A 26,353-nucleotide genomic window follows, 5' to 3' on the forward strand; every position below is an offset into this window, starting at 1 on the left:
GGATTTTTTTGAAAATTTAGAGAGCATTTTTTAAAAGTCGACAGTAATTTTGATATCAATTTTTAACGGATTTTTAAAAAATTGGATAAATCCTTTCAAAAGTATCAGTTTTTAGATAGTTAAAAAATTAATAGATAACAAATAATTTCAGTTTTAAATATAACGGCTATGTATTACGCCTATCACTGATTCATGAACGTTTGTAATTAGAAAAAAAAAACGCAAACAAAAACTGTTCCCACAACGAAAAACGTGTATCAGGTTCAACTTCAACTTGCTTTTTGTAACTATTGAAAAAATCAGAAAGACGTTTTCATACAAATACCTGGGCTGCCACGTGGCTCCAACGTCGTTTCGTTGCGGGGAACAGTTTTTGTCTGCGTCTCTTTGCTCAACATTTCATGGATCGGTAATATTTCGGAACTTATTTTTTTAGTGCCGCCGAATTTTGGTACTAAAACATACGGTGAAACGCTGTTGCGTCCAACATAGCCGAATACCATGAAAAAAGAAATGCAAAATTTCTCCGGTTTTTTAAAAGTTTCAGGCAAAGTTTTGGTGAAAAACTGCCAAATTTATCAACAGAAAAAGTGTTAAAAAACATTTATTAATACAATTTTTTTTGAAATGATAGTGTGAAATTGGTAAAAGGAGATTTCTCTACTTCCCCCTGTTTTTTCTTACCATTTTGTTATTTCTGCTAGAGTGTACAAAATTTATGTATGAAGCGTGCTCCAACTGTTCAAATACTCCTGTATTTGAAAACTACTTGTTTCTTCAAAAAAACATCAAACAAAATGAACCCGTGATAGAAAAAAATACACAAATACGTATACACAGATAAAATTTAGTTCAAGTTAAAATTTGAAGATGTCACCATTTGGACGAGTTCCAAGTTTTATCCATTCCGGTGGGTAGAAATCGTTTGGGTTCATGTCGTTTATCACCTGGAAAGTTTAAAAAAAATTGAAACTTGAAAATATCGCCTAATTAAATGAAAACTGTTCATATTGGATTTCGGAATTTGATTTTCAATTTTCAAAAGTTAAGCATTTTTTGCTATTTCCAAAAAAAGGTTTTAAAACGGAAGGTTAATAAAATCAGATTTTTGCCGAGTAGGCGTACGTAGGCAGAAAGGCCTAAGGTAGACCTGAGTTCCTACTAACCTTATCTTTTGTCTCTCGAATATCTCGATAATAGACAACTGCTGAACGTTTTGCCAAATATGATAACCACCATCCAAAAGTTGATGATGGTGCTGAAAAATATTCACTTTTTCAGAACTTTTTATTTTCATAGTATACCTTGTCTGGAAAATGCCAAATCATTTTCTGGTGTTGAATTTTGTGGAAGAATCACCTAATAAAAGATGTTTTTTTGTGTTACAGAACGAAAATCCTACCGAATATTTAGGAGAGTTTTCAGGAATTGGGAAGTTGAGTGGGGGTGTCGTGCGATTTGGTATGACCGAAGAATTTGAAACTCGGTCTGAATCAATTTTTATAAAAAATAATATGCACAAAGATTTTTTAACTACGAACCTTCAAAAACTGCTTTTGAAAAATTGACATCATTCCCAAAGACTACAACAGTGGTGCGATAGTGCCATTTTTGGTCTGAAAACTTAAAAACAAAATACTTCAAAATCGCAAGCTTCTCACAATGTTTCACCAAAAAATCCGTAGCAGCACGTGTAAAATTAGGATCAGATGGTTGATGAACTCCGTCAGTCTGGAAATCTCCTCGTCGAATATGTGTGCATATTCTGAATTTTTAGTTAAAAAATATAAAAGAAATTCAGAAATTACATCAAATCTTCTTTGAGCTCTGATGTTAATACAGTCTCCGCAGCAAGTTTTGCCATTTTACTAGGTGCAAGCCATTCACGAATTTCAGAACGGAGGTGATGGAAGTACTTGAAGCTCTGAAAAATGTTTGCCTCATTTTTTTTTCGGCAGCTTATTTTAGCAGTCGACAAGTCACTGGTTGAAAAAACTAGACCCGCCAAGCGTCGGCTGCTGGAAACGTCGGCAAAGTAATTATAAATTTTACCTGAAAATAATGTCCATTCAGCATCAAGTGCTGTTCTGATCGATTCAGCATTTTCTTCGGATCATCAAAAATACAGCACTTGACCCAGTTCATCTGGTGACTGGAAACGGAACTAGCCTGCAAAAATTAGTTTATTTACCTGCCTGCCAACGCCTGCCTTGTGCCTTCAAGCAAGCATAACGTCGGTACGCCGGCATTGAAAGCTGCCTACCATGACAACTTTACTCACCGGGATCATTTTCAAATCGAACTGCTCCACAAGCTTTGGAAACAGTGGCTGTATACTTTTGTGTAAACTACGAATGTTACTCGGAATTGTTGCATCAATTACTGGTCTTCTTTGCAAACTATTTGCGATTCCCAGCAGTGAAATTATTTCAAATAATTTGTTTCCTGAAACTTCGTCTTTGCTCAATAATAAGAAATTGCTCACCTAACCCTGCAGATTGAAACGCAAAAAGTTTGAGTTGCACTGTTTTATCGTTGTTGTTTTTCAGAAAAACCTAGAATTTCAGATTGGAAAATCGTTCACAAATTAAAAATTTGATACCTTTTCCTTCAACTCCGTGACTCGCCGACTTTCAACAAAGCTCAAAAAATAATCCTCATCGATTACACACCTTGATGGAAATTCTTGAATTTGTGGAAAGTCCTCCAGAATTTTGAACCCAATCGTTAATCTTGTGACTATGTAAATGTTGGCAAGAATTCCTAGAATAATTAAAAATGCCTAAAAAAGTTTGAAAAATGATTTTAAAAACTTACCAACCGCCACGCACAAAGACATTAAATTGTTGGTATTATATCTGATCATAGTCAATTTTTTTTGCTTTTTTCCTGAAATATTTTCTACTAAATATAATCTCAACAGATTTTCAAATGAAAAAATAAATATATTCAGGCCCGTGGTCATTTATATTCGATCTTGATGTTTATATCAGATACGGTAGACCCTTTTGTAAAAAATTCAAATTGAGCGCCACGGAAAGTCTGTTCAAATACGCACAATTATTTGCACAGAGGATGCATACTACATTTGTGGAGAAAAATAGCGAAAATTTTTTTTTCTGGGGGCACCTTTTAAAGATCGACAACATTCTTGATAAACGGTTTATATAAAAAACTGGGTCAGTGCGATAGATGTAATTAGTTTCAATATAAGCGGAGAATTTCCTTTGAAAGTATCAGTTTTCGGAAAATATCAAAAGATCAATTGATAAGAATACTTATAATATCCTTATCTTTGAGATACGAGATGAAAACCGTTATAACGGTTCAAATCATTGCCGAAAAAATGATTCTAAAAATATGTAATGAAATAACATTAAAGATGCGCGGGGATATAGTCTAAAACGATTGTAATAGTCCAAAATAACCAAATAACAAAACAAAAATAAATTTGGTTTTTCAAAAACTTCAGCCAAAATTTTGACATACTAGCAAATTTTCAAATAAAAAAGATTTTTTAAAGTGGAAAACTTGAGATTTTAGCGGAAAATATGTGTTTTAATATGCCTTTCAATATGCCTAAAACTTTAAACCGTCGTAACATTTTTGAAAAATGTTCAGAAAATTTCATTACGAAATTTGGCAGTTTTGGGCCATTTTGAATTAGAAAAAAGCAAAGTCTCCAATTCTGGCACTCCACATTTGATTTATAACGCTCTTTTTCAAATAAAATCTATATTTGCCCATTTCTACATTTTTTAAGGTCCAAATTGTTGCTGATCACATAATTATATTCACTATCGTCAAGGTGTGAAATACATCTTGAACAGACGCCATCTGCTCAAACAATTTCTAGTTGCATTTTGGGATGCATAAATTTATATTTTTTCCCCAATCTGTGAACGAAAAAATGCATCTCATTTTTCATACTAAATTCTATTTTCGAAAAAAATGATTTTTCCATTTTTTGCGATATTAGTTTTAATATTCATAATTGTGATTTTATTTGAAACTCAGGCAAGTTAAAATTTAGGGCCAATCAGAGACGTTGGCCGCCACGCTTCTCGCGCGTCGCTGATTGGTCGGCGACTTCACAAAATCTGTGAGGTGACCAATCGGTGATCTTGGCCCTTGCCATTACTGATTGGTCAACTTACTTATTTTCTTAGATTTTTGTTTTCAGAATTATCCTATTATATCCAAAACTGACCCTTCTCTTCGGATAGCAATTGTTATGGTTTTCTCCAAAAACACTAATTTGAAAAATTATGAAATTGCACTGCGTAAGCCTTTCAATCAACATAAGACCTTTGAAAGATTTACAATAACTTCAGAAACTATCAAATGCTATTGTAAAATTCACAACTATACCTTTGTTCAGCTTTTGGATACAGACTTCAATTGTCCACATAAGGATGTAAGGTTTGTAACACATCTGCTGAAAACATTTTTTTTCAGAAGTTCTTCCGACGCCATTGTACAGTCGCAAAAGTTTTGCCGTCTTATGATGCCGTTCTTTTTTTAGACGCCGATATTGGTGTGGTGAATCCAAAGCGGAAAATCGAGGAATTTTTAGAAGAAGGGGTCGACGTAACATTTGTCAATAGGTTTTACAATTGGGAGATTTCAGCTGGATTTTATTTAGCAAGAAATACACAATACGCAGTGGATTTGTTGAATGGTAAGTGGATGTCTTCTACTTACCTACGCCTACCTTTCCTCATGTCCCATGAAAGCTGAAAAATTAAACATCCTATAACTCACCTAGAATAAAAATTTAAAAAATCAAAAGATAAAATTAAAAACCTGTGATTTGTCGGCTGCTGAACTGATTTTGTTTCAGGATTTGCCAACTACGAATTCAAACTTCCTTTTAGCTTCCATGGAACTGACAATGGAGCCCTTCACGTTAGTAACTATTTTCAAAACCGTGCCTGAGAATATTTTCAGATGTACCTAGCTGAGCACCTTTTCCCCGACGCGTCCGCCGAGTCCAATATCTGCAAGAAAGCTTACAGCGAATCGAAAAGCTATCGGGACCTTTTCACGTTTGAAGCCTGCATAAAGTCATTATTTGGAGTTGGAACTCGTTTTGGGAAAGTTCGAATTATGAAAAAAGTAGTTTATTTGTTCATTTTTTGTTTTAAAAATACGCAATTTCGGGGAACCGGATGGGCTCGAGACGGATGGCTCACCTCAATGATGTGGCACCCGGACCTAGATTTTATGATTCATGGATGGAAAACTAATCAGCTACGGAAAACTCCAAATATGACAATGAGGTATGTTGGGGCGCCCGCCTCGTGCCTCCAAAAATAACAGGGCGCGAGGAGGGTATTTTTACAACCATCACAAATTGCAGACCGGTCCAAATGGGACGAAGTCAGTGGTACAACCCGTTGGCTGGCCCGACTGATCTGGAAAAATGTGGGCCACACAACTCTACATGGTCGTATGATCCACGGATGTTGGGGAACAAGGACAGAATTGTAGACAGTCTGAGAGCATTCGAACAGAAAATTGCATTGGCTCAAGTTAGATCATACTCGAGACTGGAATGGTTATTATCACATTGATTGAAATTTGTTACATTTCTTGAACTATTTTCTTTGGACTTGATATGTGTTTTATTAATTTAAAGTATTAGTAGTTCATTAAATAATTAAAATTTCATCTCCCATTTAAGCGAAAAAAACTGTAGTGGGCTATGGAAAGTGTACAGCTGACACCGATCGATGTCCGAACGCCAATGGAATATTATTAATCGCTTCCTTGAATCTTCCGTTTAATTGCAATTCGTGTTTTGGTAAACCAAATTTCAAACAAAAAACCATTAACTGAATAATAAAAGTTAAGCTGTTACAAAATAGAAATTATCATATTGAGCACCTCATCAAGACTTAATAGTTCAAAATTTAAAAGACAGTGGCTATCTAATATTTTTCAATGCTCATCATCAAATCATATATGACGAGATTAAATACACTTCTGGGTGTAATCTCAACAGAGTCAAAAAAACAAAATTTGTGCTCAAAGTCAATCTGATTCGCCCTTTTTTGCTCTTTTTGCATCTGGGTTTCTAGTTTCTTGTAATTTCCTCGCCACTGATCAGACACTGGTAATAAGATCAACGTTTATTTATTCATTCATTAGCACACTGTTTCTGACACGTTGGTTTACCGCTCAGAAGGAGAAAAAGAAACGTGATCTTGTTTTTGTGTCACATCCAGTTGGGTGTAAAATTTTAAAGAAAACAGGGTACTGTAGCTGCCCGCTTCTCTGGTGGTTGGTATAAAATAGTAATATTACAAGTATGTAATTCAATGATGGCTTCGGTTTTAGACTTGAAGATTTGTGCAGTCTGCTATCATACAACTAGCGATTTCAATTATGGAGTAAGTGTGAAAATTGGTGATCGAATCTAGCATTTTTTGAAAGTGGAGTTCCAGACCATCCAAGGCGATGGATCAAAAAAAAGTTTCAGACCTTCAAACAATCAATTGAATTAGGCAAACATTTCTTTTGGTAGTTTTTTTTCTTTTGCCACATATCCAAAGCCCTTCAACATGATACAAAATTATCAAACAAAAACTAGCATGCAAATCTGTCCAAATTACGATTTCCGGTTAATTCTCAAATTTTGATAAGTGAAAACTGAGTAAGAGTAATTGCTACGTTTGACTTGCCATTTTACCAAATTTGAAATTTTAAACTTTTTTCTCCACTTCCAATACTTTTTTCTAGGTCCCATCCTGCAACGCTTGTAAGATGTTCTTCCGACGGCAGGCTATCAGAAAATGTGCTCTAAGACCGTGCTCCGGAGGTGAAGCTTGCTACAGAGGTTTGTAAAGCTCTTACCTATATACTATTTCTAAGCAATTATACTTTCAGATACTCCTCTGATACTTGGCTGTCAATTCTGCAGATTCCAAAAATGCATTGAAGTCGGCATGAATATCAAGGCATTGCTCCAAAAAACATCCCTTGAATCACTGATCAATTTTATATCAGATGTCGATTTCGAGCGATGCATAACATTTTTAAACTTTTATCCTAAACAAGCAGGTTACACAATTTGGAATGTTGTCGAGAACTTTCCAATTGAATATATACATAGATCCCAACCTTTGAACTATAGATGTTGGTTGTTTTTGACAGCTGTTTCAACCATCGACTTTATGAAAAAGTTTCCATTTGTATTCTTATCAAATTCACATGACCAGACGATTATTCTACGAAAGAAATTTGTGAAAGTCGCAAGTTTCTGTGAAGCGTTTCGAGTATATTTATTTCGAGACAAACAATTGGCATTTCCCGATGGATCAAGTATTTTGATAGAGGGGTTAGACTCTGAACTTGGAGATCGGATTAAATATAGATTGGTTGTAACGTTCTTTGAGCTTCATATTACAAACGAGGAATTTTTGTTACTGCTTGTGCTTCTTTTCAGCAATCCAGGTGAGCCCAGGGGCCAGAATTTTAGAATTTTGAAAAATTTACACGTTTCTCAGGTTGCTTCCTAGAAGCTGGAATACAGTCTTTATTAAATTTTCACCTTCCATTTAGTAAGAAAAAGTTCGCGAAATTTCATATTTCAGTAAAATTTGGCTCTTTTATTTCGAAACTTTGACGCCCCATGAATTAATTTTTTTTCAATTCCAGCTATTGAAAGTCTGTCCCAAACTGGAAGCCGTCTCTTATCTGCGTACCAAAACTACTACAGTTCCAGCCTTCTTGAATATTGCATGCTAACTTATCTAAAAAATGGCCCAACTAGATTCGCCGAATTATTGGACGTATTTCAAGTGGTTGGGCAACACTATGAAGACCTTAATCGATACTTTGTACTCTTGCAGTTGACTAATCCAGAGTTTCAACTTGACGAAATCGTGAAAGAAGGCTTCAATTTGTTATAATCCAGCTCTAAATTATTTTGTGATACAGTATACTGATTTTTGACTTTTTGACTGAGCTCATAATGTAAAATCGCAGCGTCAGTGGTTTTTGATTAGAGAATTGGTTCTAAGAAAAGGGAACAAAAATAAACATTCAGTTCATGAGAAGATTTAACCGATCAGAAAACTACAAAATACACTATAACGGAAGGTTCTAGAGAAAGTATAGGTGGCAGAGGATATCCTCCAAAAAAAAGTACGGCGATACAATACACACCGCTTCGGCGATCTGATAAAATGTACTTCTAGTAAATAATTTATTGATTGCAAATTGGGATAACCTTATCACAAAACACTGCCTAATTTTATTTTCCCCATCCACATCCACAACATCCACAATTGCATGGAGCCGGTGTTGCAGCAGGATCCGGTGTTGGCCCACAGCATCCCCAGCAATCGCATCCACAACCCCACTGGCGCTTGGCTCGAATCAACTGCCCGAGCACACCTTCTCCAGGAACCATGTCATAAGTACTATCGAGTGCGGTCTTCAATTTTTTTGAAGATTTATATATATGAAATTATCCTTTTTTCTTTTTAATTACCTCTTCATTTCCCTGAACTACATTACTAAAAGTAGTCGAAATTGCGAGGATTACGAAGAATAGAGTGAATGTCAAAAAACGCGATGGCATTTTTGTTATAGTTGTTGTGTGCATTTCAAGAAAATAAGGGCATTTTATACAGAAAATTCCTGTTTTAACATGTTAATCATATTCAATGATTTTATGAAAATGAGCTTGTAGAAAAATATGTTCAAACAACGCGCTTTTGTCTGGTAAAAAATAATTTTTGCACAAAATTTCAAGAGATGGATTTATTTAATTCAAAATTCAGTTAATATTGTATGCTCATGTTTGTTCACAACACATCGCCGGTTTCAGGCCCGCTCGCTTGCCTCATAGTCGCCTACTTTCGCCAGCTACTTGCATAACTAGAACCAAAAAATCTACATTTATTCTTCATTGGTTGGTGGGATGCTAGACTTAATGTAAATAATTCAAAAAATTAAGTTATTGAGCATTACAAAAAAAAACGTTTTTAATTATCATAGAGATCTTTATTTTTGAAAAATTTTTCACACAAAAATGGTCAACGTTTTGGTGAAAATTGTATCCGTGGTTGATTGAATAGAGATGTGTCGGGGTGTGTATTATTGAACTTTTTGAGTTCAAAAGACAAAACATGCCTTTTTGCCGATAAGTTTTTGGTCAACTTATGTAGTTTGGTGGTTCTCTGATTCTGCAAAGTGGTACGGATTTTCTCTTAAAATTATAGAAAATGGGACAACATGACCAAAATTTTCTGGTAAATCAGAAATTCGTGGAAAATTTTGGAAAACTTCCAAAAATTTCTGAAAATCCTTGAAATCTTCTAACTTTTGTTTAAAAATTGCAAAACTTACAAAAACTATGAGCAAACTCGGAACATTTGGAACTCAAAAAATACTCCCAGCAGAATACGTCGGAATGGAAATGAGTATTAAATTTCAATATTTTTTTTAATGCCCCGTTTTCTTGAATATTTTTCATCGAGACTAAAATTCATGGTTCAAATTTAATTGACATCACAAAAAATAAATTGGAGTAAATAATTTATTTATTTGCAGTTTCAGAATTCAAATAACACAATCGAATTTTATTTTCCCCATCCACATCCACAACATCCACAATTGCATGGAGCCGGAGTTGCAGCAGGATCAGGTGTTGGACCACAGCATCCCCAGCAATCACATCCACATCCCCATTGCCTCTTGGCTCGAATCAATTGGCCGAGCACACCTTCTTCAGGAGCCATTCCATAAGTGTTCTCGAGAGCGGTCTTCAACATTTAAAACATTTAAATTTTGAGATAATTTGTATTACCTCTCCATTTTCACCAAAAGTAGTTGAAATTGCGAGGAACACGAAGAATAGAGAAATAATCAAAAAATGGGATGCCATTTTTGCTATAATTGCTGTGTGCATTTCAAAAATTTCAGGGCATTTTATACAGGAAATTCCTACTTGAACATGTTAATCATATTCAATGATTTCATGAAAATTAGCTTGTAGAAAAATATGTTCAAACAATGCGTTTTTGTCTGGTTAAAAATACTGTTTGCACAAAAAGCCAAGATATGTATGTACATGGGACTTTGCATTTCATCAACTGTCAAATACAAATTTTCATTTATACAGGCGAAGGCGTGAGGATTTATTGCTCTGTTTTCTGAAGTGAAGATTTTCTACGTTCTCTGATTTAATATAGAATCTGTAAATGCGCCTCCATGCTGCCCTCGGTTATTTTTCAGATTCAGATTACGATACATCACAGAACAGGCTTTTACATTTTTTTTCTGACTAAATACCGAGAACATTATCTTTTGCGTTGCACAATTAACAAGATAAAATTATTTTGGACATTAAATAGTCACATAAAACAGCTGGAACAGAAAATGGACAAAAAAAATTTTTTTTAATTATTTTAACATTTTCAGACATTTTTGCGCATAAAATTATTGATTAATGTCAAATCATCGATTTTGAATGCCAGTTTTAGAGTATCAGCAAATTTCTTACAGACAATCAAGTTTTATTTTGTCCTGGCGGCATAATTTTCTTGCGAGCAGAGAAAAAGTTGATGTATAATCTTTTTGAAGACTTCGAACTCAAAGTCTCCAGCCAACATATTGATTGAAAAGAAGGGAGGATCTAAAAATTTTCTGATAACAGTTTCAGAAATGCAGAGTTGAGTTCCATCGCTAAAAGTTTTGAATTCGAATTTTATCATAGTGTCCTGTTGTAGGAGAAAGTTAGTAGGCTTGTCTTATGGTTACTTGCATCTGGTGCTGTGAATACTTTTTCAATTAACCTGAAAATTATCCCAAGCAACTAAAAATCTAAAAAAAAAGACTTCAGCAGAACGAAACTTATATTTGAAACCACTTTAAATCTGTCTCTTTGGCATCCAAGTTTACCGTTCACCCAATGAACCTTACTATTAGACCCGGTTGATGTTTAAAACCAGAAACAACTCCATCGTTCATTAGCACATTCTCAGAAAAATAGAAACGTGATCTTATTGTGATGACACCCCCTGATTGGGTGAAGGAGATAAATAAAAACAGATTACTGTAGCGGTTGGCTTTTTTGGGGAAAAAATGCTCACTTTGAAAATCATCGCATGCGCACATAATGTCATTTAACTCAGACTCAAAGAGTTGTGCAGTTTGCTATCAAAAAGCTAGTGATTTCAGTTATGGAGTAAGTTGAGTGTACTACTGGAAGCAAATATTTTTACCGCTAATCCATCAGGTACCATCTTGCAACGCTTGCAAGATGTTCTTCCGTCGCCAGGCATTCAGAAAACGGGCTCTAAATCCATGCGACATGCATGAAACTTGCTACATAGGTTTATGATGTTCTTAAACTTTTATCTTGAAACATAACTTCAGTACCAACTTTACCGGTTCGTTTACCGGTAAATTGCTAATAAAGAATAACGTTTCAGTATCACGCAATTTACCAAAACGTTTGAAGCTACTGAACTCACATGTGTTGTTAGAAAGAAAGAGTCGCAGGAGGAAAAAGAAAATGTTGCAATATTGGGAGGCAGCATTGGAGTTGAAGAGAGTAAGAAGGTGAGAGGAGAGGGTCACCGAATGCATCTGGACATAGAGGGTTTGAATGCATGTATAACCTTTGATTGAGCGGTAACAGTGAATATAGATTTATACGATTTATGCTCAAGGGAATCAGATTTAGCAAAAAATTGTCTGTTTGGTTGGCTGTCTCATTAGCAATACTGAGAGCTGTTGTGATTAAATATCCAATAAATACAAAGTTCGTGTATAGATTTGCTTTTGAAAATAGCAAGGTCGACCAATTAGCAAAACTTGGGGGCTGGCTCAGGCCGCTGATTGGCCGCTTTTTAATTATCTCCGTAGATTAAATGCGAAAAGCTTTACGCAAATAGTTGCTTAACTTGATTTTCACAGAATACAAGATTTCACAAGCTCTGCACACGGGATTCGAATTTTTCTCCTTATCTGTCTTATGAACTCTCCACTTTGGTATCTTCAAAACAGATTTTCTATCGATGAACAGGAGAAATGGACTACTCCAATCGAATGCCTAAATTTCACTGAAAACTCCACTCAGATTATCTATTTGGAAAACAGCAGTGGTCTCGACTATAGTACTTCACTTCTTATTGACGGAGTTTTTTTTTCAAGATAATCCCATCCATACTTCTTCCACTTTCAACCATAGTGTTGCTCTATGAGTTAAAGAAAATTAAAAAGCTAACAGCTTCTACAAACTCTAGATCCACAGATAACAATACGCGAACTACAAAACTGGTGTGTTTTGTTACTATAACATTTTTAATATCAACAGTTCCACTTGGAATACTCTACTTTATAGAGATGATCTTTTTTGATACTGATGGATTGGAGTAAGTAAAAACTCATTGGAAAATTAAAAAAGTATTTTTTAGAAGTATAATTCGAAAAAACTCTTCAATATTTAAACTGATATCTCTTATCAATGGAACTATCCATTTTCTGATATGCTTTTTCATGTCAACACTGTATCGGAAAACTGTCAAAGAAATGTTTGGAATGCAACCTCACAATGGAAATCTAATAAATGTTCAACCAACTTTTCGAAAGTCTGAAATATAGTTCAACATATAAAGTATTTCGATTAGGCATCTAAAATCGGTACTTGTGTATTACAAAATTGATATTAATCTAATAAATCTAATTTAATCTTCCAAAAACACAACAAAAAAAATTTCATATCGGCCCCTTGGAAAAACTTAAAAATAAATTTTAAAAAACCTTTCTAACTGTTAATTTTTAAGATTTTCAAGTGCTATTTGGTTGACAAGTTTTGAAAAAGATTGCGCGTAATATGGTTGTAAATTGCAGTGTAGCGCTTTTTTTTTTAATATTTGTGAAAGATAGGATAAATGTGTTTTTGAAATTTTGCAAAAATGGCACTTGTATTAAAATTCATATTCATTGCTTATTGTACCCAGGAATTTTTTGGTTCTTGATTAGTATTACCTCACGCATGAATCACGATAAATCGTAGTCCGGCAGAATAGTTCAGTAATTTGTATGTTTTTCTGTTAGAAGTCTAGAGGTGAAGAAACAACATTTGGAGATACTTCTTCTGCGCTAAAATGAGAAAAGAGCAATGAAACAAATCAGGATTTGAATCTAAACTAAATTCTTTTTAGCTGCGCTCAACCATCTGATTGGAAAATAGAAATTGCTCTGTTGAACTCAATTAAAAACGAACAGCCGACACCTCACCGAGACCAGACAGACATTTATCGCTACAAACTCATTTTCAAAGCATATGAACACACTTATCAAACTATAATACAGACTTTTGTACCAAGGAACTAAATACGAACTCGACTGTCTGTAAATCTGTCGAATATCAATGATCAGATGCGTAGGAGAAAGAAGTCAAACGATAATTTTTGAGAAATCTGTAAGAGTTTTGGAAGATACTGTAAAGATAAATCATCACCGATATGAATATTCGTAAATAATCTTTGAGAAAACTATCAGAAGTTCTCCATAAATGAGTGAATTTTTTTACACCCGTCAGAGGATTTCTGTTTTGTGCTTCTGATTCTTGATTACTATTACCTCGCTAATGAATCACTGGACACTAAATTGTAGCCCTGTACAAATTCCCTGGTGATAGTTCAATCATTTGTATGTTCGTTGTTTTTCGGCAGTCTAGAGCCCCGTGACCTACCAGTATAAATATGGGAGTCACTGCTCACATTTCAGATCCAACGCATCATGCTCTACCAACTGCTTCATACTGTGCTCTCCGTCGTTGGAGTCTCATTGAACGCGTTCATGATGTATCTGGCTCTCACAAAATCCCCGAAGATCATGCTTCCATGCTCGGCAATCATCACGATCAAGACCTTCACGGATATCCTGACATCGGCTATGAGCTTCTTTGTTATGCAAAGGTTGGTTTTCTTTTATTGTTTCAGCTGATTTCTAATATCATTCATTGATTTTCAGAATCGTCACCGACGGGTCCTCAATCCACGTCATCCCCACCGGACCATGCACTCACCTCGGACCAACCGCTTGTTATATTGGTCACATGTTCATGCTATGCTTCCTGGAGTGCAACCTGATTTGGATGATCTCTTCCTACATCTTCCGTTACTACATCCTCTACGTCCGTGATCCTTCCATCAAGAGTCTTGTCTTTGTTGCAATCTGTCTCTCCATCCCTTCCTTCATTCATATGGCTACTTGGATTAGCAACTACGACCCAGCTGTTGCCATCGCCATCCCTGAAAATGTTGGAATAGAAGCTAGGGATATGGTACTTGGAGGTAAAATCGTAACATGGTCGGCACTCACTCTTATAATTCAACTCTTCATCACCTCAATCCTAGTTTTGATTGCTTATGCCTGGATCCGGAATACACTTTTAAGTTTTGCAGTCAAGATGGGATCTGACAAAAATGATGTTAAGAAATTGAATACAAGACTTGTCAAGGTAAGAGTAACCAAATCTGTGTAACCTGGAAATATCTTATTAATTTTGCAGGTGATCAACTTCCAAGTGTTCCTCCCATCCTTCATTTTCTTAGGAGTATTCGTCTTCGTCGGGATGTTCACCCAACTGATTGATCCAAAGATCTCCCAGTACCTTGTCTCAGTGTTTTTCATGTTCTCTCCTATCTGCTCCCCATTCTCATACATTCTTTTCGTGCCCCATTACCTAAATGTTATCCTCGGAAACAAGAAAGTGTCCGAAGCAAAAAGCACAACGGAAGGATGCACATTCCGACATGTGAACATGGCAGCTTCCACTTCAAATACCCCTGAATGCTCGGCTTGATGGCTTTGAATGTTCTTAAATGACAATGTTTCTAAATGTTTCAAGAATAAAACAGTTAAGAGATCGCTTTTTAAGTTATAATAATATCTGACGGTAGAAAGCACATGGTGTCAGAGTGTCCCATATAGACACAACTTTCACGGTTTTCTGATTCTTTGAATTTCCAGCAAGTCAGCATGTTAAAATACTAATTAACTAGTAAGCTGAACATTTTAAAACGCAAAACCCCAAAAGTTAGTAACTAGACACAAACAATTATGGTTTGTTAGTTCCCTAACTTTTCGAAAAAAATTAATGAATTCTGTTTTTTCTGACTCGGAAAGATTCTTGATTACTTTTCTCAGCTTCCACTAGTTACACAGTTACACAACCTGATTCCCCACAAGATGCTATGGGTCTTACTTTCCAATTATATTATATCAATTATATTTGCAACCACTGCTTTTCTCCTAAACTGTTTCTTACTGTTGTCAATATTTTATTACAAAAAATAACAGTTAACCCAAGCATGACATTCATCTATTGGAAATTTGGAGCAGATCTATTTTATACTTTAAGCTTATCAATTTGCATTGGTTATTATCTTTTAATGTCGCTTTCAACTGATTTTATAATTAAAAACTTAACATTTTGGTTGGTTTGGGCATCTACATCAATTGGAAGTATGAGGTCAATTTTGGCACTTTTAATATCCATTAAGAGAGTTTTTGCAACTTTTATCCCAGTTTATTTCCATAAGTATCGGAATAAATTTCCAAATGCTCTAGTTCTCTGCATTATTTTGTCAAAGGGATTTCTCGATCAATACATACTTTTTGGGTTTTGTGGTAATGATATCGATGCACCATTGAAATGTAATGGTATTTTCTGTGCTGTAAACAGTTGCTATAACTCGTTTTATTTCTCAAGCGAGCTGGTTGTGTATTTTGTGAATGGAGCCTTTTCGGCTACTCTATTTTTTTCTGATTTTTCATTTGGAATTATTTTTGGAAGATGCAAAAAAACTGTGTAATTTCTAGAGTGAGTTTAAAAGGTTTTTTAAGAGAACTACACTAGTTCAGGTTTCAGGCCACTCGCATTGCACTTCTCGACTTTTTCATACTATTATTTTTCAATGTTCTCTCTTCACATTTTGTTAACAATTTAAGAATTGTCAATATAAGAGAAGTCGGACCATTAACAGTTGCCACGAAGATGTTTGGATTTGTTATTGAAGGATTGATAACGTGCCTAGTCTTATTTGGTGGGAAACGAGTGTCTTCTTTTGTTGCAACGTCAAATTCTCTGAAGCTGATCTAAACCTCAAAACTTTGTTTTTCCTATATAAACTTTCAAACTTTTCAAAAAAGATTAGAATGAGACTCACAGCGAGACAATTTGGTAACTTTTGTGCACAGTTGTGCTCTTCGAACTACGTCACTTCTTTATTATCGATTAAATATGAAAAATATTAACTGGTTACATGTGCATGCTTGTACGAACAGTGATTGTTGATCTTCTGTGAGTGCTCGATCTAGCTCCATCGGTGGTATCTCGATATCCGGATCCTTTGGATACAGAAGTCGCATTTGATATTCTCAGCATTGCACGAATTGCGGTACGGTAGTCACGGCTATAATTTTGTAAATGATGCTTTTAAAGAATTTGTCGTTCTTTATTTTACAATAAATGAGTTCAAAGTTTGGTCAGATTGGTGCACAGTTTTGGATTTTTTGGCTAGTTCTAAGTTGAGGTAAGCATAATTTTGGCACATATTCAACATCTGAAACATAATCTGGCCTAGGTCCGACCAAAGTTTGTCCAAGGTCTTTATGCTTCCTCAATATGAACTATCAAAGGTTACTCAAGGAATAAGCGACTAAGGTTAATTACTTAATTTAGTCTTGGCTTATTTCTCGAATACATTTTAAAAGTTTAAAAATTCAGCGACAAAGTTCCAACTTGAAGTTTGGCAAACAAAACCAATAATTTGAATCACTGCAAACTACCGGAAAAGATGTTCACCCATATCGTACCTAATTCTATAATAAACAAATGCATTGAAAGAGCTAGAAGAAAGAATGAAAACTCCTGCGTACAACTGCATCATTCTGGCCACATTCTTGTCTATCGGAAGTGTTAGTGAAAGTGCTCCGACTGTGTCTGTAGCCATCCAACCACAAAGCACAAGACATACGGTAATCGTGAGTGACTTAAAAACCGCTTTCATTGAGCTGTCTGGAAATTTGTGGTTCCTCAATTATTTTGTATTTTGTGTTTTTGTTTTCCGTCACTATTAAAATTGAAAAATAGCTTACTCAATCCCATTTTTTTGATTTTCATGTAGACATAGGCATAGATTGGTGACACGAAAAGGTTAATGACAAAAGAAGTGAGCGCGAACACGTCATACGCATGTCCCAGCGATTCGGGAACTAGACAAACCACGATTCTGGAATATCTCAACGTATGTAAGCAGCTAGTTCAATTTTGTGTTGCATACCTTCCGGGGTCTCGCTGTGTGAATCCAATATACAGTAACGCCAATGCATATACAACAGGGAAAGCTATCAATATTAATAAGTACCAGAAACGATCGTGTTCCAAGGTTTTATATCTTAAATTTTGAACTGAACGCCCAAATCTATCAATATTTGAACTACCTTGCCGGAAGAGCTACAGCAATAAGGCGGTCAATTCCAACAGCCAGTACACATGCGCTCGATGCAAATGCTCCAAAATCTGCGGGGATGCTCATAAAGTAACAGAATTCTAAAGGTAAGCATTAATAAGAATTACATTTGAATTGCTTATCTACCTTGAGTAATGGGCATGAACATAGAGATCATGAAAGCAATTATGTCTGTGAAAAGAAGTAGATCGCAGAAGCAACAGAATCCGATTAGAATGTTGCAAATCGAGCGGAGGTTTCTGAAAGAATTAAATTAAAAAAAAAAAAAAAAAAGAAAAAAAATAGAAATGTACATACTTGCAATAAAAAGTCACCATAACCATTATCAAATTTCCAGTTGTTCCGACCACAAAAACTGTACAATAGATGCAGCAAAGGATAATAAGAAGAGACTCCATTGTTTGGGTGTCAAATGCAAAAATGGGCTTCAACTAACTCAAGTCTGAAAATTCAAAAATTGAAAAAAAAAGCACGAAAAAAGGCAATAACTATGAAGTGGTTGTAAAGTTAACACAAGTCTCGTAAATCAAATAGGTAGGGGCGGTAATGAATAAAAAGAAAAGAGTAAAGCAGGAAATACAAATTATGCAAATGGTTTTTTTTTGTTTTTTATCGGAAAACAGGCAAACAGACTATTTAATAACATCATTTTGCAGTTAAAGACAATTATGATAAAAACAATACTTTTGCATTTAAATAATACAATTGCCTGCAGGAATCTAACAAATTGAAATGTGTTCCCTGAACAGTTGGTGTTCTTCAACTGAATTAACATGGAACTTGATTTTTTTTTTTGGTAATCAACAATTCTCAGAGAAATTCTGAGAAAATGCGTCGCTCTAGTTATTCTGTAAAACGTTTCCTGTAAAAGTCACGGTTTTCAGAGATCTGAAAAAGTATGGATAAATTTTTGTAGAACATAATTTCCACAAAATTTAGAGTATTCAAACAAAAAGCACACATGAGTGAAAGACCACTTTTTTATTTTAAAAGTTATCAGCTTGTATTTGTAAATGGTCTCTGATTACTTGACTTTGGTGGATCGGAAGCTTGTTGATAGATATTAATATCAGCTATGGAAACTTCATTGGACAGACCCAGCATTGTACGCATTGCTGAACGATAGTCACGGCTGAAATAAAACCATAATTTAATTCACATTGGATGCTTTTCTAGGACTTCCTTGCCTAATACCTACCGGCCTCCTCGTCTATTTTTTGAACGTCTGTGAGGCTGAAGTTTCGACTCCTGCATGGAAGCCCTACAGAAAATATAAATTACCTGAATTTATAATACACAACTGCATTAAAAGCACTCGACGTGAATATAAAAGTTCCACAGTAGAGCTGAACCATTCTTGCCACGCTCCTATCCATCGGAAGTATTACTGTAAGCGCACCAATCAAGTCAGTTGTCATCCAACCGCACACGACAAACCATACAGTAACCGATAGTGATTTGAAAACGGTTTTGATAGAATTATCTAAATGTTTCTACATTTTCAAAACTCTAAAACTGTCGGCAGCTCACTGTCACTCATATTTTTGACTTTAAAATACACGTATGCGTAGATCGGCGGTACAAAAAGATTAATGCCAAAGGAAGAAAGAGCGAACATGTCATAAGCATGACCCAATGATTCTGGGAGTAGACAGACCACATTTCTAAAGATGAAAATTAGTTTTAAAATTTGAAATTTTAATTTAAAACCTCACCTTCTTGGATCACGTTGTCCAAATCCCATAATCAATAAAGTTGAAGAATAGATGACTGGAAACGTCATTTGAAGAAACAAATACTTGTAGCGTTCGTTTTCCAGCAATTTGTATCTAAAACAGTTATTGTAGGAATAGCGTGAAAAGAAAATGATTCCAAAATAATAATAATAAATGTAAGTCAAATTAAAAGTTTAGTTACCTAATTCAAAGATCTCACAAAGTTGTGTGTTCATTTTAACAATACCATTGTGGATATAAACCACAATGTTCAGACAGGTGAAAAGCGAAATATCGTATAACTTACAACCCCTTAGAAAATCTAAAAACGAAAATTTCTTGCTTTTCAATTTTCCAAAAAAAAGCAGGCAAATTATACCTTGTGGGAGCAGCTACTGCAATTAATCGATCAATCCCAATAGCCAAAACACATGCATTTGAAGCAAAAGCTCCGAAATCCGCAGGAATACTGATGTAGAAACACAACTCTGAATTTTATAAGTTCGAAGATTCTGAATAACTTTTTTTAAAAAGTTTTAGCATACCTTGAGTTAATGGTGTAAGCATTGACACTACAAATGCAATGACGTCGGTGAAAAGCAAAAGATCACAGAAACAGCAGACACAGATTAATATGTTACAAATTGAACGGAGCTTGCTGAAAATCGATATGATAGTGAAACTTATCAAAAAAAAACTAACTTGCTATGCAGTGTAACCAAAACCATGAACAAATTTCCAGTGAAACCAACAATAAAAATTGTGGAATATAGGAACAGAAGGATGACGAGAAGAAGCTCCATTTTCTCAAAAAGCTGATACCAGAACAATGAACTGGGCGCGAAAACAACTGGTAGACAGTAATAACAGGAAGCTATTCACATTTCCGGCACATGTATAGTTTTTACTGTTCCGCCTACACATAATACACGCGAGACATGAAACAAGGAAAAATAAAACGTGTTTCTCGAATTCAGCTGTGATCTCACAAGACCCGATCTGGAACTTCTGAGGTTTATTATTGGAAAAACATTGTGAGGCACAAAATATATAACTTTCAACATTTGCGTCTTGGAAAAAAATAGATTCAAACCAACGCTTGGTTTGAGTAATACACGAGTCTGCAGGTGAATAAGTTGTTAAGCCACAATACATTGTTCTATGTTCATCAGGTGGTCTGAAATTTGTGCCCGCGGTGGACAAAAAAGTTTCCCAAAATTCATGACCAAAATTCGAATGAACAAACTTACAGTTTTTGTGATATTTATTAACACAGTTTTGCCACTTTGAACCATTTTCATTTTACATATCAATTGTTTGTATATCAATCTTATCACTTTTTTAAAAACTGGATCTTTTGCCAATCATTTGCGCGAAAAGTATCAGAACTGATCGATGATTAATGTGATAACCAACAGCTTTTGATCTTTAAAAAAGCGCAATTTTCGCTCTAGGCTATAGGCTATAGACTCGATAGATACAATCTGAAATATTTTGGAAGTTTTGTACAATTTTTTAAAGAAATCATTCAGCTTTTAAGAAGACGAAAAAAAAACTTTTCTGATTTTCTAGAATATTTCTATCGTAGATTAATCAATGTTAAAGTTGTTCGGAAGGTATCAAATGACTACCAAGCATATTATAAGGTTCTTTTTTAATATGTATCTGAAGGTGTAATTAAAATGTCAAAAATATGTTCAATTTCAAAATAAACCCCGTTAGACGTCGGCTGCTACATTCTGTTCACTTTAGTGCATTTGACAGTTTTCTGTTTGATCTTGATCATTTGTCCCACCTGATTTGCTGTTTATCCCTCATGAAACTGGATAATCCTATCACTTACGTAATCTTAGCAAAGAGAGGAGGATCAAAAAAAGAATGTTGTCGATTAATTTGATATCGTACTTTTATTTAATCTGATTTATTATTCCTAATATTTTTTAATAATGTTCCAGCAGCTTCTCATATTTTTGAGTTTAATTGAAGGTTTGCTTGCTTGTATTCCCACTCAACAAATTGAGCCACCGACTGAAGCACCTTTCCGTGAGTTTTGAAACCGTTTTTTAGACCTGATCTCATATTTTTCTATTTCAGCCTGCAATGTTTGCTCAAAAATTTACAACTCTGGCTGCCAAGGATTTGGACTTCCAAGTGCATCAAATTGGTGCTCTACAGCTGCTCAGGTTCCAGTCAGTTATACTTTAGGCGTGGGGCCTCCGGAGGCTTCCTCATTACCCGACGTTTGCTCGTAGGTTATTGCTGCTTTCTCTCAAGAATAAAAAAAATTGCAGAAGCCAATTCACATGTCCTGCTGGAACTTTTATTAAAGTTACATTGATCAATGGGGTCACTGTTATCTCCGGAAATACGAATGGTGCACCTCAAGTTGTGTACTGTTTTGAAACAGGAGCATATTCGGGCACATGGTGGGTGTATATTGATGATGATGCACATTCTTACGACATTTCAAGCATAGAATGCAAAAATTTATGAGCTATTTGTTTATAAATTTGTTTTTTTAAATAAATTTTTCGGAAATAGTGTTCATATTTGTGAAATGACTAACAAGAAAGAAGGCTTTAAGTAGACTCATTGCTATGTATGAGCACGGCTCGTAGGAGGTATAATATTTTTGAAGAAATTTTTTTTAGGAAATGCACTTTATTAAAAATCAAAAACAAATACTACATAGTAAAACCCATTTGAGATTTCCTGGCTGGCCGTTATCATCCTTGATGTATTTTTCCATCACTTTGCCTCTGAAGTTGTAGATATAATCCCAGTATGGTTTCGGTTTGCACCGATAGAGATTTTTTATCTCTTGCAATTGAGCAGTTTCCTTTCCAATGAAGACGTGACATTTCTCGAGGAGATCCGCGAGTTCTTTAGGGCAAAATTCTGAAAATTAAAAAAAAAAAGGAAATCAAAATTCAAATTTGTTCAAAGAAAAATTGGCGCGAATTTCAAATTTTAATATTTTCACAAAAAGTTTTCAGGGGAGTTTTAAATTTTGGATTTCAAAAAAAAAAACACACACATTTTACTTTAGTGAAAATTAAAAAAATTTTGATTGTTTCTCTTTTACCTGCTCGAATTTCCTGTGACCACATTGCAACTAAAGTGTTATTTTCCAGTGAAACACCTCGAAGCTCAACCTAATACTTTTCTCCGGGAAAAATGAGAGTTTGAACCTCGTAAATAGTCAAGGTTGACGATAATTCCATTCGAGTCGTTTGCTGTGACACCAGATTTTCAAATTTAACGAGAAATCGCATGTCTTCTGGAAAAATTAGTTACCAATTTTTTAAAACACGTTCTAGGGAATTTCATTTAATAAATTGATTAAAAATCTCCAACAAAAAGTTCCCACCTCTTTTCTTCGATTTCTTCCATCTCAGCTCAATTTTTTAATTCTGCAGATTTCAAAAGTGCATTCGAGTTGGCATGAACATCAAGTCATTGCTCCAAAATACATCTCTGGAACCATTGACTGATTTTATATCAGAAGTGAATTTCAATCGTTGTACACTTTATTTAAACTCTATTCCTAAATATAGAGATTACACTATTGGGCAAATCGTCCAGAACGATGTTATAGAGTACATCCCTAGATGTCATCCTATGAACTATAGAGATTGGTTTTATCTGGTTGCAGTTTCTACCTCGGATTTTTTGAGAAAATTCCCATTCGTATATCAATCAAGTTCACGTGATCAATCGTTTATTCTACAAAAGAATTTTGTGAAAGTCGCAAGTTTTTGTGAAGCATTTCGATATTATCTGTTGGGAGAGAAACAATTGACATTTCCCGATGGGTCGAATATTTTGATAGAGGATTTGGGAATCGAACTCGGAGAACGGATCAAATTCAGATTGGTTGCCAAATGTTGTGAGCTTCAAATTACAAACGAGGAGTTTTTATTACTATTGGTATTGATATTTAGTAGTCCAGGTATGTAATCTAGCTCACTCTCAGTTTAATTCAATTGCCAAAAATGTACAATTTGTTGCAGCTATTGAAGATCTCTCAGATACGGGAAACCTTCTTCTATCTTCGTTCCAAAGTTATTACAGTTCAAGTCTTCTTAAATATTGTATGCTTACTTTTTATCAAGATGGTCCAATCAGGTTCACAAAATTATTGGACGTATTTCAAGTTGTTGGGCAACACTATGAAGATCTCAATCGATACTTTGTATTCTTGCAGTTGACTAATCCAGAGTTTCAACTGGATGATATTGTGAAAAAAGGCTTTAACTTGTTGTGAGGAAGCCTGAATTAACTCTATAAATTATTTTTCTAATAAATACTTATTTACTGCAATCCCCACAGAAATATGGCAATGCTTTGATGGTATACTTATACTTTCATATAAATAGTTTGCGATACTAAATTTGTATTTTGTGAAAGTTATGACAATTCTGAGACCAGCCGTACTTACGAAAACTTCAACAACAGTTGGTGAGCTGAAATTAATTGATTTTCATATTTATCCAGAAACAAAATGTATCTTCAAATAAATTCAAAATTACAAGAAATCGAAAAACACCATACGTTTGATTTTATTAATTGTGAATAATATAGCATAACGTAAGACTAAAAACCTTTTGGGCACATTCGATGTGTCTTATACTTTGATACTAACATTTGCAACAGACATCACAAGGGGATATCTTTAAAATTTTCGCTAAAATGAAACAATTTCTCACGCACTGATGCATAATTTAAAAATGTTTACGTTTGTCATTTGATTGGGTCTGGTGGACTTTTGATTTCAAAATCAATTGCTCAACCCATCAGTGATGTTTCCTGGCAAACTACTCACAGTTTGACGTTAGCAAGGGTTTCACCACGATAACAGACTGTAAGATGTAGTGGTGGCAATATATCAAAATTCTAAACAGGTTGGCAGTTCTGCGAGTGTTCTAAAATGGGTCACTCGCGATCGACAACTGCCACGAAATTTACAGAATGTTTTGAACGTCATCCCATTGCCACCAATAATGATATGCTTGTAGAACTAAATCCAGAACTTTTTCTGAAGACAAGCTACACATTCGAAAGCTGCATTGTTGAATAAAGTTTATGTAAAATTAAAAATTGCAAATTCAGCATTTTTTTTTTCGAAATAGGTTAAATCTGAATTTCTTTTTTTGTTCTTAATTTATCAAAATTCTAGTTGTAGCCTCAATATGTTGAATTTTTTTGAAAAAAACTCCTTAATTAAACGAATTTTCATTTAAAAAATAGGAGCGCATGGTCAATTAATGTGTTGAATGCGTTTTCCACAAATTTTTGTGATAAAAATCTTCGATAAGACCCACACCGCCAAATTCGATCTAGTAGAAAATTCTACATTGCTTCCCTGTTTTGTTGTTTCCTGTTTTTTTTAAATCAAAGTTAAAACAATTTTATCAAAAAATCGGTGTATTATTTCAATATACGTTTATTATACGAAAAACTGTTTACACTTTTTTGACCCAAAAAACCAAGAAAGATGGGTAAAATTTACATTCTCCAAGCGATACCACAAATTTGTAGTTGTCGTTTGAGTATTCAACTTCAAATTTCACATCACCATTGTAATCCGGTTTGAATACATTTGCAACTCCATTTAGGACTCGGCTATTTGATTGGTTAAGATCAATTTCGCATCTTCGGAATGTACTTCTTTGCAAAAGATTCTGCAAAATAATCGATTTCAAAACCAAATATAGCTTCTTACATCTCTTATTTTAACTGCAGTTTGCACGGATAATTCATCCATTTCAAATTCGAATTCTTCTAAATGGAACAAATTTTCGATTTGTTCTTCTTTTAAAACAAAATGTTTGAGACGAATCCTTTTTGCTTTTTTGTACTGGTCCAATTGGGCTATCCGTGGAAATTGATCAGTCATGTCACTACACGAGAATCCAATATCTTTCAATACTTCAGAATCGCAGCATCGGAGAATAGTCATGACATCATCGACGTATGAATTCCAAATCTCCACTTCCTCAACATGCAAAGTTTCTTCTGATTTCAAAAATCTCTTGAAATATGTGATATTTTGGTATCTATCAAGTGTATTGTCCACATAAGCAAAGCATGATACGTGTTTAAGTGCTACCTTCAAATCGTTGAGTGCTATTACCAAAAAAGTTTCTCCTTCAATTTCATTTTCTTGATCATTGTAAGTCACTGTCGTACAATTATCATCTGCATCAGTGTATACTATTTTGTTTCCGTCCAAATGCATTGACACATATTTATCCTCAATGTCAAGAATGATTTTACCACAACGAATTGCACATTTATCAACGACTTGTCTCAAACTTTTACAAACGTTGCGAGAATTCATTCTGTAACAAAATATTTATTTCAAAGTTTAATTTTTTTAAAGACAATTATGTTAAAAAACGACTAACCGATCAATAAGCTCCGATTTTTCCAAAATCAAATTAACCACAAGCAAAGGCATATCGAGCAATGATTTTGACATCAGAATCGTATCACACATTTTGAAAATATATATCTGAAATTCAGGAAAATAGCATTTTTGTAAAGAGGCGGCTATGTCCGCCTGACTCACGGGCGCGGAACACGAAAAGTGTCGGCCACTATGGGCCCTGAAACCGTGCCTGCCTCCAATAGAAGTCCCAATACAACCAGGGCTGTGCGGCAACCCGCACTAGTTTACCGGTTGCCGAAAAGTTGCCGAATTTTCGGCAACCAAAAGTTGCCGGTTGCCGAAATTTTTCGGGTTCGGCAACTTCGGCTTCGAACTTCGGCAAATGCCGAACTTTTTTTCGGCAACTTCGGCAACTGCCGATATCAATGTCGAACATTTTATAGATCAGAGAAAACATTCAAAAAGCCTAAAAACTTTTAAAAATTCACTGTAAACGAAAAAACGACCATCCTTTTTGCCAAAACATTCAAAAATATAATAAAATATAATTTTTTCAAATTACAGAACAAAGATAGAATGGAAAAAAAAAACTAATCAATAATGTCTAAAAACACAAAATGTCAAAAATGATGTCACTCACTATAAACTATAAAATTTCAACTGAAAAAGCTCAAATGAATTCATGTTGAGAGTAGGAAACGTATAAGTAAAAGTTTAAAAAATCATATGATGACTTTGGA

The 26,353-nt window shown here is 34.7% G+C and overlaps 12 protein-coding genes, 1 non-coding gene and 3 pseudogenes across 16 annotated transcripts; 8 read left to right on the forward strand and 8 right to left on the reverse strand.

Moving 5' to 3' along the window:
- Positions 1-588: 588 nt before the first annotated feature.
- Positions 589-2,891, reverse strand: T26E4.4 (L-Fucosyltransferase). Its single transcript, NM_074535.3, has 12 exons — positions 2,818-2,891; positions 2,603-2,763; positions 2,486-2,555; positions 2,282-2,445; positions 2,053-2,169; positions 1,809-1,924; positions 1,662-1,765; positions 1,542-1,616; positions 1,403-1,488; positions 1,305-1,359; positions 1,167-1,258; positions 589-947 (listed from the first exon to the last, which is right to left on the reverse strand). The coding sequence occupies exons 1-12, from the start codon at positions 2,864-2,866 to the stop codon at positions 858-860; spliced, it is 1,179 nt and encodes a 392-aa protein (NP_506936.3). The 5' UTR covers positions 2,867-2,891; the 3' UTR covers positions 589-857.
- A 1,060-nt stretch (positions 2,892-3,951) lies between these two features.
- Positions 3,952-5,576, forward strand: T26E4.7 (Nucleotide-diphospho-sugar transferase domain-containing protein; the record flags this gene model as incomplete). Its single annotated transcript, NM_074536.3, has 7 exons — positions 3,952-4,017; positions 4,184-4,283; positions 4,335-4,417; positions 4,459-4,681; positions 4,844-4,908; positions 4,951-5,282; positions 5,363-5,576. The coding sequence occupies 7 exons, from the start codon at positions 3,952-3,954 to the stop codon at positions 5,574-5,576; spliced, it is 1,083 nt and encodes a 360-aa protein (NP_506937.3).
- Positions 5,577-6,768: 1,192 nt separating this feature from the next.
- On the forward strand, positions 6,769-7,916 carry nhr-223 (Nuclear receptor domain-containing protein; the record flags this gene model as incomplete). The annotated part of the gene is made up of 4 exons (NM_001373169.1): positions 6,769-6,841; positions 6,892-7,458; positions 7,663-7,808; positions 7,857-7,916. 4 exons carry the CDS (start codon positions 6,769-6,771, stop codon positions 7,914-7,916), a joined length of 846 nt encoding a protein of 281 aa, NP_001359598.1.
- A 300-nt stretch (positions 7,917-8,216) lies between these two features.
- Positions 8,217-8,237, forward strand: 21ur-14846. Its single transcript, NR_070050.1, has one exon.
- Positions 8,238-8,260: 23 nt separating this feature from the next.
- On the reverse strand, positions 8,261-8,590 carry T26E4.10 (uncharacterized protein; the record flags this gene model as incomplete). Its single annotated transcript, NM_074538.1, has 2 exons — positions 8,261-8,443; positions 8,501-8,590. 2 exons carry the CDS (start codon positions 8,588-8,590, stop codon positions 8,261-8,263), a joined length of 273 nt encoding a protein of 90 aa, NP_506939.1.
- Positions 8,591-9,593: 1,003 nt separating this feature from the next.
- On the reverse strand, positions 9,594-13,105 carry T26E4.9 (uncharacterized protein; the record flags this gene model as incomplete). Its single annotated transcript, NM_074539.2, has 3 exons — positions 13,009-13,105; positions 9,821-9,903; positions 9,594-9,776 (listed from the first exon to the last, which is right to left on the reverse strand). The coding sequence occupies exons 2-3, from the start codon at positions 9,896-9,898 to the stop codon at positions 9,594-9,596; spliced, it is 261 nt and encodes an 86-aa protein (NP_506940.1). The 5' UTR covers positions 9,899-9,903; positions 13,009-13,105.
- Positions 11,132-12,621, forward strand: srw-49 (annotated as a pseudogene). Its single transcript has 7 exons — positions 11,132-11,200; positions 11,252-11,348; positions 11,477-11,577; positions 11,688-11,779; positions 11,935-12,117; positions 12,159-12,392; positions 12,435-12,621. Coding segments are annotated over exons 1-7 (963 nt in total).
- Positions 13,106-13,760: 655 nt separating the features above from the next.
- On the forward strand, positions 13,761-14,894 carry srd-27 (Serpentine Receptor, class D (Delta)). Its single transcript, NM_074541.2, has 3 exons — positions 13,761-13,943; positions 13,999-14,488; positions 14,540-14,894. Exons 1-3 carry the CDS (start codon positions 13,765-13,767, stop codon positions 14,831-14,833), a joined length of 963 nt encoding a protein of 320 aa, NP_506942.1. The 5' UTR covers positions 13,761-13,764; the 3' UTR covers positions 14,834-14,894.
- T26E4.18 (DUF4025 domain-containing protein) lies at positions 14,093-14,230 on the reverse strand (the record flags this gene model as incomplete). Its single annotated transcript, NM_001269754.1, has 1 exon — positions 14,093-14,230. One exon carries the CDS (start codon positions 14,228-14,230, stop codon positions 14,093-14,095), a length of 138 nt encoding a protein of 45 aa, NP_001256683.1.
- Positions 14,895-15,224: 330 nt separating the features above from the next.
- Positions 15,225-16,132, forward strand: srbc-74 (annotated as a pseudogene). Its single transcript has 2 exons — positions 15,225-15,841; positions 15,895-16,132. Coding segments are annotated over exons 1-2 (855 nt in total).
- A 159-nt stretch (positions 16,133-16,291) lies between these two features.
- srsx-38 (G-protein coupled receptors family 1 profile domain-containing protein) lies at positions 16,292-17,902 on the reverse strand (the record flags this gene model as incomplete). The annotated part of the gene is made up of 7 exons (NM_074543.2): positions 16,292-16,445; positions 16,849-17,050; positions 17,131-17,264; positions 17,316-17,429; positions 17,476-17,584; positions 17,631-17,743; positions 17,802-17,902. The coding sequence occupies 7 exons, from the start codon at positions 17,900-17,902 to the stop codon at positions 16,292-16,294; spliced, it is 927 nt and encodes a 308-aa protein (NP_506944.2).
- Positions 17,903-18,500: 598 nt separating this feature from the next.
- Positions 18,501-20,025, reverse strand: srsx-36 (G-protein coupled receptors family 1 profile domain-containing protein; the record flags this gene model as incomplete). Its single annotated transcript, NM_074544.4, has 7 exons — positions 19,922-20,025; positions 19,765-19,877; positions 19,599-19,707; positions 19,220-19,333; positions 19,035-19,168; positions 18,786-18,987; positions 18,501-18,636 (listed from the first exon to the last, which is right to left on the reverse strand). The coding sequence occupies exons 1-7, from the start codon at positions 20,020-20,022 to the stop codon at positions 18,501-18,503; spliced, it is 909 nt and encodes a 302-aa protein (NP_506945.2). The 5' UTR covers positions 20,023-20,025.
- Positions 20,026-21,127: 1,102 nt separating this feature from the next.
- On the forward strand, positions 21,128-21,759 carry F54B8.1 (C6 domain-containing protein). The gene is made up of 3 exons (NM_074545.2): positions 21,128-21,262; positions 21,314-21,467; positions 21,511-21,759. The coding sequence occupies exons 1-3, from the start codon at positions 21,166-21,168 to the stop codon at positions 21,710-21,712; spliced, it is 453 nt and encodes a 150-aa protein (NP_506946.1). The 5' UTR covers positions 21,128-21,165; the 3' UTR covers positions 21,713-21,759.
- Positions 21,760-21,891: 132 nt separating this feature from the next.
- On the reverse strand, positions 21,892-22,500 carry F54B8.17 (annotated as a pseudogene). The gene is made up of 2 exons: positions 22,305-22,500; positions 21,892-22,117 (listed from the first exon to the last, which is right to left on the reverse strand). Coding segments are annotated over exons 1-2 (422 nt in total).
- Positions 22,501-22,663: 163 nt separating this feature from the next.
- Positions 22,664-23,486, forward strand: nhr-282 (NR LBD domain-containing protein; the record flags this gene model as incomplete). Its single annotated transcript, NM_001383472.2, has 2 exons — positions 22,664-23,171; positions 23,233-23,486. 2 exons carry the CDS (start codon positions 22,664-22,666, stop codon positions 23,484-23,486), a joined length of 762 nt encoding a protein of 253 aa, NP_001370053.1.
- A 1,127-nt stretch (positions 23,487-24,613) lies between these two features.
- fbxa-69 (F-box domain-containing protein) lies at positions 24,614-26,353 on the reverse strand. Its single transcript, NM_074547.6, has 4 exons — positions 25,794-26,353; positions 25,630-25,736; positions 24,945-25,563; positions 24,614-24,903 (listed from the first exon to the last, which is right to left on the reverse strand). Exons 2-4 carry the CDS (start codon positions 25,719-25,721, stop codon positions 24,685-24,687), a joined length of 930 nt encoding a protein of 309 aa, NP_506948.1. The 5' UTR covers positions 25,722-25,736; positions 25,794-26,353; the 3' UTR covers positions 24,614-24,684.

This window comes from Caenorhabditis elegans, chromosome V, assembly GCF_000002985.6.
Source record: "Caenorhabditis elegans chromosome V".
NCBI classification, from domain to species: Eukaryota; Metazoa; Nematoda; class Chromadorea; order Rhabditida; family Rhabditidae; genus Caenorhabditis; species Caenorhabditis elegans.

What these genes read in the sequence shown, in the direction of transcription:
- T26E4.4 (NM_074535.3), bottom strand. Translation starts at nt 2,866, where the DNA reads ATGATCAGATATAATACCAACAATTTAATGTCTTTGTGCGTGGCGGTT. An exon ending in GTCTTTGTGCGTGGCGGTTG is followed by an intron (nt 2,764 to 2,817) that starts GTAAGTTTTTAA and finishes TAATTATTCTAG; the next exon opens with GAATTCTTGCCAACATTTAC. An exon ending in GGATTTTTTGGTGAAACATT is followed by an intron (nt 1,617 to 1,661) that starts GTGAGAAGCTTG and finishes TTAAGTTTTCAG; the next exon opens with ACCAAAAATGGCACTATCGC.
- srd-27 (NM_074541.2), top strand. Translation starts at nt 13,765, where the DNA reads ATGCTCTACCAACTGCTTCATACTGTGCTCTCCGTCGTTGGAGTCTCA. An exon ending in AGCTTCTTTGTTATGCAAAG is followed by an intron (nt 13,944 to 13,998) that starts GTTGGTTTTCTT and finishes ATTGATTTTCAG; the next exon opens with AATCGTCACCGACGGGTCCT. An exon ending in TGAATACAAGACTTGTCAAG is followed by an intron (nt 14,489 to 14,539) that starts GTAAGAGTAACC and finishes TTAATTTTGCAG; the next exon opens with GTGATCAACTTCCAAGTGTT.
- F54B8.1 (NM_074545.2), top strand. Translation starts at nt 21,166, where the DNA reads ATGTTCCAGCAGCTTCTCATATTTTTGAGTTTAATTGAAGGTTTGCTT. An exon ending in ACCGACTGAAGCACCTTTCC is followed by an intron (nt 21,263 to 21,313) that starts GTGAGTTTTGAA and finishes TTTCTATTTCAG; the next exon opens with CCTGCAATGTTTGCTCAAAA. An exon ending in TCATTACCCGACGTTTGCTC is followed by an intron (nt 21,468 to 21,510) that starts GTAGGTTATTGC and finishes AAAAAATTGCAG; the next exon opens with AAGCCAATTCACATGTCCTG.
- fbxa-69 (NM_074547.6), bottom strand. Translation starts at nt 25,721, where the DNA reads ATGTGTGATACGATTCTGATGTCAAAATCATTGCTCGATATGCCTTTG. An exon ending in AAATCGGAGCTTATTGATCG is followed by an intron (nt 25,564 to 25,629) that starts GTTAGTCGTTTT and finishes ATTTTGTTACAG; the next exon opens with AATGAATTCTCGCAACGTTT. An exon ending in CTGCAGTTAAAATAAGAGAT is followed by an intron (nt 24,904 to 24,944) that starts GTAAGAAGCTAT and finishes ATTATTTTGCAG; the next exon opens with AATCTTTTGCAAAGAAGTAC.